This window comes from Micromesistius poutassou (genome assembly GCF_964030765.1).
Source record: "Micromesistius poutassou genome assembly, chromosome: 24".
Taxonomy (NCBI): Eukaryota; Metazoa; Chordata; class Actinopteri; order Gadiformes; family Gadidae; genus Micromesistius; species Micromesistius poutassou.
The window spans coordinates 3,328,117-3,339,048 of record NC_140294.1 but is presented as its reverse complement, the minus strand read 5'-3'; the positions used below and the strand labels follow the sequence as shown (position 1 = coordinate 3,339,048).

Genomic DNA, 10,932 nt, shown 5'->3' with positions numbered 1-10,932 from the left:
AGAGAAGTTTCAGATATAAAAACACGGTCACTCTTTACTTGAACAACTTGTGTGACGTCTGTTTTCTTGAATTCATAAAGGTGTTTTTTTACATTAGTGTTTCTCTGAAAATCAATCAGTCAATCAAGTAGTCTGGGCATTCACGTGGTCACTCCGGGACGTTTCCGGAAGTGTTTTGGCAATTAAATGTACAATCGGGTGTGGGGTCCAGGAAGGCTGGGTGTGTATAGTTCTACATATTCAGATGATCTGATATATGAACAGCGCAGTTCAGTGTCATTCAATAAGAATAATTACTAACAATAAGAATGTCATTTAGAAAACTAAACAAGAGAAAAATATTGGTCGGCTTTTTGACTCGGCTATGTAGCCTATCTTACCGCGCAAAACGTACAAGAACGCAATTTCCCATGGTGCAGCTGAACACCTGGTTCAGAGGTATTCTGTCCGACAGCGCCCCCTAGAGGAGCAGCCGGCGGTCCAGGGCGGGATGGCATGTTTATATTCGACTGTAAACCCAACGATGAACACAACGAGCTTGATTCCACCATGAGTCCAACCATGCATTCACAACACTGAATTACAGTATATACAAAACAAATCAAATTGGCCCATATTGTCCTTAACGGAAACTTTTAAAATAGAAATGCGCACTGCTATTCACTCTGTGTGTGTGTGTGTGTGTGTGTGTGTGTGTGTGTGTGTGTGTGTGTGTGTGTGTGTGTGAGAGAGAGAGGGGGGAGGGGGGATGGAGATGTGTGTTTGAGTGGGGTGGAGAGGAGTGTTTGGGAGCCGAGATGCTGATGATGCAGGATGAGGGCGCGCGCCGCCGCAGCAGCAGCAGCCACAAACCGAGCGCGCGCTTCCCGCCAGCAGGACGATGCGGGTGTTTGCAAGCATCTGATCTCCCAGTTCTCTGTCCTCTATCCTCAAGCTGGGACGAACACCCCCCCCCCCCCTCTCTCTCTCTCCCTGACTTCCGCTCTCCTCCTTCAGTGTTTATTAACGGAGGGACGACTGGATCGTGGCTGTGGGCTGACGCATGGCGCAGTGTCTCTGTATGACGCGTTTGGGTTTTCGTTAAAACATCTTTGATTCCCCCTCTTGGACCACCGGCCGACCACCACCAGCTATGACGGACCCGGCGGAATGCGGCGTCAAAGTGTTGTGCAGGTTCAGGCCCCTGAACGAGGCGGAGATAACACGAGGGGACAAATACATCCCCAAATTCAAAGACGACGACACCGTGGTGATCACGGTAAGTAAAGAAAAAAAACTAAAAAACTTGTTTGTTTTATTTTTATTTGTTGTATTTATGTATCCGCGAGTTTGAGGATTTGTAAAAAAAAATATATATATGTTTAAATAAATAAAAGATCAGAAGTGCGTTTTTCTTTATAACGCACAGGGGCCCATTGAAATCGCTTCACTAGACTTAAGTTGGAGAGACAACGCGCGTGCACGCTCACGTGCGCGTGCGCGCGCGCGCGTGTGTGTGTGTGTGTGTTTTGGGACCCTGAGATTGCCGGTATGAGACAGCAGGTTTTTTTTTGACGTATGTCCGATGCGGTAGAAAACCTTGCTGAACGGGCACATTGAAGCTGAGGGATATTCGGTCCAGTATCCTGTAATCACATTATACCATTGGAACAGAGGGGCCATGGTGGAACAGACACAAGGGTATCATCACACTGATAAGGGGTCTGCTTCTTCCATGAACCAGGGCAATGGTAGAATAATAAACCTTCACTGTTTCAGTCAGGCTGACCAAAAGGGCATCCGATACCACCGGCACGCACACACCTTCATGACGTATTTCAACTTAAATAGCAATGCAGGTTCGTTTCCCAGAGTTGTTGATTCCTGCCAACTAAGTCTGACAGCCAGCCTTGCCTGCATTGTGAGTGCTCCACACACCCCGCCACCCACCCTGTGCTGTGCCGCGGACTCCTCGGTGGTTTAACACCTACGGTTCACAACCGGCGCTCCGCGGGCCGATAGGGGGCATACGCGAGCAGGTTCCAGGGAGTACTTGTAAACATTCAGGTTTAGCTTCTATCACGCCTACAGAATAAATATGAATAGTTGTTGAATCTCATCCATATTATGTATGTGGATTGCTGCTGATAAATAAAGACCAGAAATAGCCCTCGGCCTCTTCTATTTTAAGCTCCTCAGCCACGACTACATTTGGTGTTGATGAACAGGGACTTCAGCTGCACTGATGGGACTGTAAGAGTAGGCCTACAAGACAAGAAACGTTGGGAAAAACGGTCCTATGACTGCAACAATGCTTGCTCTATCTTTTATAGTGGTTTTGTTCAATATTAACAAACTGAGGTTTGTACAATCTAAGATGTGTACCATTGAAAGGTGCTGTCGCTGAGTGAATGAAATGCGCTGTGATTATTTCGTGTCAGCTCTTCCCTGATTGGTTCTGAGCATCCGTATCGCCTGTCAATCACATGTGCGCACACAGCGTTAGCGTAGCTCCACCGCAGGTGCATGAATGCAGTACTTCATCAACAGGGGAGACACAAAGGGAGGGAGGGAGGGAGAGGAGGGAGGGAGGGAGGGGCAGGGTGTTTTTGGTTGTTTGCTTGTTTCTGCTCTTCCCTGCTCCCTCCCTTGACACCTCTCCCTACTGCAGCTTTAAGGTCCTCCTGATAGTTGTCCTCTCCCTGAGGTGCCACTGCCCTGACCTCTCTTTGTCCTTGTCTTTCTGGTGGTGTGTCACCACGACAACAACAACAACAACAACAACAACAACAACAGGGCAAGCCGTACGTCTTCGATCGCGTTCTGCCCCCCAACTCCCAGCAGGAGCAGGTCTACGATGCGTGTGCGAAGCAGATCGTCAAAGGTGGGTCCACACAGAGGGAGGGGGGGGGGGGGGCTTTTATTTTGAAAAAAAAACAACGCGTTTTCTGAAGCTGGAGTCTGTTATGTGTGACACACTCCCAAACACTCACACAGAGCTCTGAAAACCACGTTTAATGAATTGTGCTGAATACAGAGTGCAACTTCATAAACCTTCTCCATTTTTCTGTTTGCTGAACAGCCTTTTTAGACTATAAAGTGTCAAACACTCACACCTACACACACACACACCTTTTTGACTATGACGATGAGTGCATTGACCTTTGATTACGTTGTGTTGATTCCAGACGTGTTGGAAGGATACAATGGGACCATCTTTGCCTATGGACAGACCTCCTCGGGGAAGACCCACACGATGGAGGTGACTCATCTCCACGGTCCCCCTCTCGCTCTGCTACAGGCCGTGGTGTAACGTGTTGGCCTCAGACAGCGTTAGTGGTGATTACAGTGCAGCCCCAGCCCTCACCTTACCTTCTCCTCTAAGCGCTCCCCAACGTCTCTCACTGGAAGTCTTTCATTAGTCGAAACTCCCTCATGCCCTAAAGAGCGGCTTATCGAGAGTTTTGACTCTGACCAATCAGACGCCTTTCTTCCTTCCATGGCTCCACTCGGCCCTGAGGTGGGATTAAAATGAGGGCACACACGGGAGGCAGCAGAGTCGTCTTTGGGCTGTCTAGTTGGGCCTCAGCCTCCAAGCCTTCCCCAGCTCCAGAGAGGTTATCTTCTCCGTTTGCACTTCTTAAAGGAGTGCTATTATGGCACCAGGTGTGAGTGTGATTACAAGCCTTTTCCTGTGTTTTTCTGACATCACAAGTGGGTGTGTCCACATAGATGTGTGCTGGATAGATCAGTCTACCGGCCTACCCAGTGGACCGTAGCAAAGGCTGCTTCTCTATCCGTCATATATCTAGGTGGACACTAAAAGCAGAGGTCAGATCCCATCTTATTTAAAGCTCACACTCACCTGACGCTTTCTTAAACCGGCGCAGGTTTTAAGTTCTTCTCAAATTAAACCAACCCCTGTTTCCGGTAAGACTTTCCCCCGTGAGCATAAGGATATTAATTAAAACCTGTTAATAAGTGTAATGGAACAGAACCCATTGTAAAAAAGGCAGTCTGATAGATTCTCAGTGGTCCTTGGCTCCTGTAATCCCTGGGTGGTGACCGGGTGGTGACGTAGTTCTGATTGGTCATTGGGTAACGGCCTGTGTCGTTGGGCTGGTTCTTCCCCAGGGAAAGCTCCACAACCCTCAGCTGATGGGCATCATCCCACGCATCTCCAACGACATCTTCGACCACATCTACTCCATGGACGAGAACCTGGAGTTCCACATCAAGGTAAACAAAGCGCCGTTGTTGGCTAATGTCTAATTGAGGTTCCACGTCGACGCAACAGAAGGGGGTTTACAGACTCATTACGTCCTTGCGGACCCTCCTTGCGTCCACCGCAAGGGCCAGACGTGCGCCTCCCAAAAATTTGAACCTTGCGTCGAGGCACCGAAGCAACAAGGGCTGTGATTTGTCTGCTCACTAAAACCCGAGGCAGAACCAAAACGAGGTGCGTGGTCGTTGCGTTGTGTCGATGTGGTCACGTGGAACCATAACTAAGCCTTAACTGCCTTAACCACAAACGCAAGCACAGTTCAGTTCAGTACTTTAGTGTCCCAACCGGGAAATTTTGTTGACGGCATTGGTAAAGACACAAATACAAAATATAAAAAGACATGAGACAAACCAACCCGACCAAATACAACCAATAAAATAAAATACCACTGTTCTTTAATAAAAGTCCATTCCATTTCAATTCTTAAAAAAATAAAGTGCTTTAGTGCTGTTTGAAAGTGCTGTCAAGGTTTAACACTTGTTAAGTGCATTTATTAGCTGTCCTACAAGGACAACATACAGCACAGACATCCATGTCAACCGTTGTTGTTTGTTTGGATGTGAACCATGTCAGACAATGTAGGCCCATCCACAACCACATCGTAGAATTATTCAAATAGATACTGAAATAACTAGGATTAATTGTTTTCACCATTAAGAAATCTGTCTTGCTGCACAGGTGTCCTATTTTGAGATCTACATGGACAAGATCAGGGACCTGCTGGATGGTAAGCAGAACTTCTACTGGCCTCAATAGAACCCAGAGAAACCTATTTCGGAATGTCGGAATGTCTTCACAGCACCGAATATTAGCTCAGAGTTCAGTGAAGATACTTCTGCACTGTATATCCTTGAATATAACCAAGCTTAAATGTGTATTATGTACCTGGGTTTCGATTTAATATAACAAGTAAAATAAGAATGATTTGATTATACTTTCACAATATACTATAAAGTGTCCTTCCAGTTCAGTTTTATGATGAATGTATGAAGGATACATTCTTAGAGGAGGTTTTCATATATATTCTTTCTCCTCTTTCAAGTGTCCAAGACCAACCTTGCTGTGCATGAGGACAAAAACAGAGTTCCCTATGTGAAGGTAGGTGGGGTAGGATGGCATGACAGGGTGGTATATGATATATCAGTTGGATCAAAGTGTGGAACAATGAGTCAATTCATTGATCACTTAATTTAGAGAAATGCATTCAATTGTCATTTTGATGAGCAAAGGAACAATAGAAAAGTAACTGTTCGCTGTTAACTGTGTAATGCCAGCCGTCCCGGTTGTGATCTGGAGATGTTACCAGGTCTTGAGCAGGCAAATTGCTGGCACAGACTTCGCAGAATATCTATCCCTGTTCCAATTCACACATGACCCCATGCGTGATTAAGCAAGATCTCTAAAGCCTATTGATAGTCACAGCCAATTAGTAGCTAACTATAGTTGCAGACACTAGTCGCTAACTACAGTCACAGACAATAGTCACTAACTATAGTCGCAGACAATAGTCGCTAACTATAGTCACAGACAAAAGTCGCAATCCATAGTCGCAGACAATAGTCGCTGACTATAGTCGCAGACAATAGTCGTTAACTATAATCACAGACAATAGGCACAGACAACAGTCACAGACAATAGTCGCTAACTATAGTCGCAGTAAATAGTCGCTAACTATAGTCACAGACAATAGTCGCTAACCATAGTCGCAGACAACAGTCGATGACTATAGTCGCAGACAATAGTCACAGACAATAGTCTCTAACTATAGTCGCAGACAATAGTCGCTAACTATAGTCGCAGACAATAGTCGCTAACTTTGTTGTGTGTCCACTGAAACATGTTGATGTTCTGAGTTCTGTCTGTTCTGTCCTCCAGGGTTGCACAGAGCGCTTCGTGTCCAGTCCTGAGGAGGTGATGGACGTCATCGATGAGGGCAAGGCCAATCGGCATGTCGCAGTGACCAGTAGGTGTCCACAAGGGGCGGAGTTCGAAGCCTTTGATCGTGTGCTCTGATTGGCCTTTGGAACAAGCCCTGTCTTGCTATTCATACAAGCAGGACGTTTAAATGAACACTGCTGTTTCTATCTATACGCTGACTATTATAGCTAACAGCATTAGGAAAATGGTTGCGAGTACTTCAGGCCAGTTGAAACATATATATATATATATATTTACTTGGTTCGAAAATATATTGCAATACATTATTTTGGTACATAAAATGTATTTTTGTTGATCTTATTACCGTTTTTGGCAGCCCTTTAGAATAACTGTAACATTTTAACACATATAAACACTTAATAATGCTGCGGTAACGGTTCATGATTAGTTCAGGTAGTTAGGAAGCATTATGTAAGTCTTTTGTGTGAGCTCATCTAAAGTGAGGAATATCTTTGCCTTACAAGCATTTATAAAAGACTTAAAAAAAAAAAAGAAAAAGTAAAGGCTGGACTGATCAATTCAGCTAGTGAGCGAGCGTTATTTATAGAATCAGGTAACCGTGTGTGTGTTTGTGTGCGTGCTTGCGTGTGTGTGTCTGTGTGTTTGTGTGTCTCTGTGTGTGTGTGTGTGTCCTCAGACATGAACGAGCACAGCTCCAGGAGCCACAGTATCTTCCTGATCAACATCAAGCAGGAGAATGTGGAGACGGAGAAGAAGCTGAGTGGGAAGCTGTACCTGGTGGACCTGGCCGGCAGCGAGAAGGTCCCCCTGACCCCCCTATTACACACCTGGGACCTCTCTTTCTTCTCCTTCTCCTTCTTCTTCTTCTTGTTTTTACACACATGTATCTCTTGTTTTCCTTTGTCTTCTTTCTCAGAAATCGATTCACTTTTGCCACTTGCCTTACATCTCTCTCTGTCTCTTTTTCTCTACTCTATCTCTCTCTCTCCTATCTCTCTCTCTCTCCCTGTTTCTCGTTCTCTCTCTTTCTGTCTCTCTGTCTCTCTCTCTCTCTCTCTCTTTCTCTCTCTCTCTCTCTCCCTCTCTTTCTTTTGGTGTCTGTGTCTCTCTCTAACTCTCTCCATCCTCTCTTTCTGTGTCTCTCTCCGTCTCTCTCCTCTCTCTCTCTCTTTTCTCCCCTATCTCTCTCTCTTTTCTCCCCTATCTCTCTGTCTCTCTCTCTGTCTCTCTCTCTGTGTCTCTCTCTCTGTCTCTCTACCCTCGGTCGCCCCTCAAGGTCAGTAAGACAGGTGCAGAGGGGGCGGTGCTGGACGAGGCCAAGAACATCAATAAGTCTCTGTCGGCGCTAGGCAACGTCATCTCTGCGCTGGCCGAGGGGACTGTGAGTTACCCACAATGCACTCCTCCCCCCCGCGCCACCAGCCGCTGTGACACAGCCCAGAGAGAGTCAGAACCAGATACAAACTTGGACCGGCGCCAGCGGGATCGTCTTTCAATAACGTTGACATAATGTAAAAGGGGCTCTATGAGTGTCAGCAGGAACAAATGAACAAATAGATCAATTCAAACGAGATGACTCAGGATGTAAACAATCAAAGGGCCTTTGATGAGGCAACTCAATATATGTTCAGGGAGGTGGAAAAAAACTCCACGATTTGGGACCCACGGGGAGTGAGGGACATAACAAAAACAACAAACTGACCAGGGAACTGAGGAGGGGAGCTAGTATGTATTGGGAGAGACTGATGAAGGAATTGAGATTGACGAGAAGGCTCAGATGAGGCTTGAGAACGTACACTGGACTTAGACTAAGACTTAGAAAACTTGAATGTCCCCGAAAGGCAATTTGTTGTACAGTACAGGCATATTGACATATAATCCACAACACAGACATTGAACCAGACATCTACAGCACTATTTAACACATAACATACACACATCAATAAACAAAGTACAGTAAAATGGAGTGTATTGCACTTCCCTAGAAGGCCTAATGGCATAAATAAATGAAACTACTGCACAGTACTACAAATATTCCTCTAGTCATACCCCTCCCCCCATCTTATTTAATTGGGTTATCGCCATGGGAATGAATGAGTCTTTTGCTCGGTTGGGTATCTACGTTTGGGTATCTATATCAACAACCATAAGGGAGCAGCTTGAATTCCACTGAAAGTAGATGGGTTGTATCCATGCAAACCTTGTCTGCCTTCTGTGCTAATCTGGTCATATATAGTTGGTACATGTTTTAACAATATTCCCCAATTTGTTCCAGACGACATAAAGACAAAGTCAGATCATAACAATGAGGGCCTTGTTGGGTTAACCTATAGTGGATTTACTTCAATGCTACGATTTAAAGCATAATAAATAATGCAATTATTACATTTATATATCTTTTGGTGTATATTTGTGCCCCAAAAATGTAATTGTGGGCTACTGAGTAATGCAGTTTTGACCCACATTCCTGCACTGGCCTTACAAGGTACAACCATTCCAGCAAACCCCAACCAGTAACAAAAATGTATACTAATGTGTAATGTTCTAAAGTCTCAGCGCACAAGAAGTAAATTCCAATAATATATAAGCACACCACACACTCGCTATCACATGCAGATGTTGGAAGTAGGAAGTAGGAAACAGTCCTCGGACCCCCGCGGGACGTGACGGTATCCCCCTGTGTTGTCCCGTTCAGAAAAGCCACGTCCCGTACCGGGACAGCAAGATGACCCGCATCCTGCAGGACTCCCTGGGGGGCAACTGCCGGACCACCATCATCATCTGCTGCTCGCCCTCCGTGTACAACGAGGCCGAGACCAAGTCCACCCTCATGTTCGGACAGAGGTAACCCCCCCCCCCCTCCCCCCCCCCCGCCTGTTCCCTCATTGGTTTAGTCCGTCTAACCCTCTGAGTCCACTCATGAAAGGGCATCCATCCATACATGCCTCAATCCATTGATTCATCCATCCATTCATCCTTCTGTCCATCTACTCATCCAATCATCTACTCATCCATTCATCTACTCATCCATTCATCTACTCATCCATTCATCTACTCATCCAATCATCTACTCATCCAATCATCTGCTCATCCATTCATTCATCCATTCGCACATCCATATATTCATTCATTCATCCATTCAGCCTCCAACATTCCTCCATCCATCCATTCATGTATCCGTCCGTCTGTCCATCTATCATCCACCCGACCGTCCGTCCACTCACCCTCCCTCCCAGCCAGCATCCACATCGCCCTCCCATCAGCCTTCCTCCCCTTCTTTAGGATTTCAGCGACTTCACCCTTGTCATCTTCACGTGTGTGTGTGTGTGTGTGTGTGTGTGTGTGTGTGTGTATGCGCGCACGCGTGTGTGTTTCACGCAGGGCCAAGACCATCAAGAACACGGTGTGTGTGAACCTGGAGCTGACGGCGGAGGAGTGGAAGAAGAAGTACGAGAAGGAGAAGGAGAAGAGCAAGAGCCGCAAGAAGATCATCCAGAGGCTGGAGGCCGAGCTCAACCGCTGGAGGAACGGTGAGGATAGAGGAGAGGGGTGGAGGAGGAGGAGGTGAAGAAGGGTGGAGGAGGAGGAGGAGGGTGTGGAGAAGAGTGGAGGAGAGAGGTGAAGGAGGAGAGGAGGAGGAGGCCGAGGAGAGCGGAGGAGGGGTGGAGGTGGAAAAGTGTGGAGGTGTGAGGAGGGAGGTGGAGGAGGAGAGGGGTGGAGAAGGGGGAGAGAGGTGGAGGAGGGGGAGAGAGGTGGAGGAGGAGGGAGAGAGGTGGAGGAGGTGGGGGAGAGAGGTGACGGTCCTCATGACACCCCTCACACCATACCCTCCTTTCCTACTTAGATAGAAGCCATGTTACCTTTATCTAACCATGTATGGGGGGAGCACAGTAAACGCTGTGTTTCTGGGACTGTGGTCTCATCAACGGTCTCAGGTGTATGTGAAAACTGAACCCAAATGCAGAATAAAGTTTAAAAATATTCATTCGAAGCAAGCCTTCAACTCAAACAATAGCACAAATCAACTCCTGCTTCCCAGGAGGAGATGGGAAAAAACGAAAAGGGCACAAGGTCGCTGAGGACAAAAACAAAGAAAGAAACGAGAGCCAGGTCACCCCATTCAGGAGAGTAGTCCAGGGGCAGGCAGAAAGTCAAACCGGAGGTGAATCCAGAATTAGGCGGACAAGCAGGCAGGCAGAAACAGGGCAGAACAAACTGACTAGCCAAGCTTGTGCCAGGTATAAAACAATCAGACAGGGTGGCACTAACGACACAGGGTACAGTCAGTTTGGGCAGTTACAAGACAACAAGGAGCAGGTGAGCAGGGAGAAAAAAGGTGGGAAACAGACGGTGAAGAGAACGACCAGCAGGTTGTTGAGTCAATAGCTGTGTTGGAAATCGTTCCCTATTCCCTCACTCACTATTCCCTATATAGTGTTTATGATACAGTGAACTATATAGGGAACGGACAAATGAGAATTGGGACACGACGCTTAAGATTTCTAAACGTCATTTGCCTCAGTAAATACGACGCATTGCATTGTGGTACACAGGAGTAACATGGAGGGAACATCGTATGTTCACTCAAATTTTGGGTATTTTCGAACACCACTACAAAATGGCGAGCACCCTATATAGTGCACTATATCCATGATAGGGAGCGATTTCGAGCAATTTCAAACGATTTTCGAGTCCAAGATTGAGGTGCTGACAACCGGTGTCTCCTCTGGTCCGGGGGGGGGCGGGGGGGGCAGGCGAGGCCGTCCCGG

The 10,932-nt window shown here is 46.7% G+C and overlaps 1 protein-coding gene across 1 annotated transcript in view; it reads left to right on the top strand.

Annotated features, from left to right (window-relative positions):
• Positions 1–1,132: 1,132 nt before the first annotated feature.
• Positions 1,133–10,932, top strand: part of LOC311369782 (kinesin heavy chain-like) — a gene marked incomplete at both ends in the record, with an annotated part of 20,386 nt that continues 10,586 nt past the window's right edge. Inside the window, 12 exons of the mRNA XM_084487983.1 lie at positions 1,133–1,258; positions 2,776–2,863; positions 3,168–3,241; positions 4,114–4,218; positions 4,943–4,991; positions 5,307–5,362; positions 6,140–6,227; positions 6,840–6,964; positions 7,440–7,544; positions 8,859–9,007; positions 9,545–9,693; positions 10,918–10,932. The exon at positions 10,918–10,932 is cut by the window's right edge and continues 170 nt beyond it. Of these exons, the coding sequence (XP_084344109.1) occupies positions 1,133–1,258; positions 2,776–2,863; positions 3,168–3,241; positions 4,114–4,218; positions 4,943–4,991; positions 5,307–5,362; positions 6,140–6,227; positions 6,840–6,964; positions 7,440–7,544; positions 8,859–9,007; positions 9,545–9,693; positions 10,918–10,932 (1,129 nt within the window). The remainder of the gene's footprint in view (positions 1,259–2,775; positions 2,864–3,167; positions 3,242–4,113; positions 4,219–4,942; positions 4,992–5,306; positions 5,363–6,139; positions 6,228–6,839; positions 6,965–7,439; positions 7,545–8,858; positions 9,008–9,544; positions 9,694–10,917) is intronic.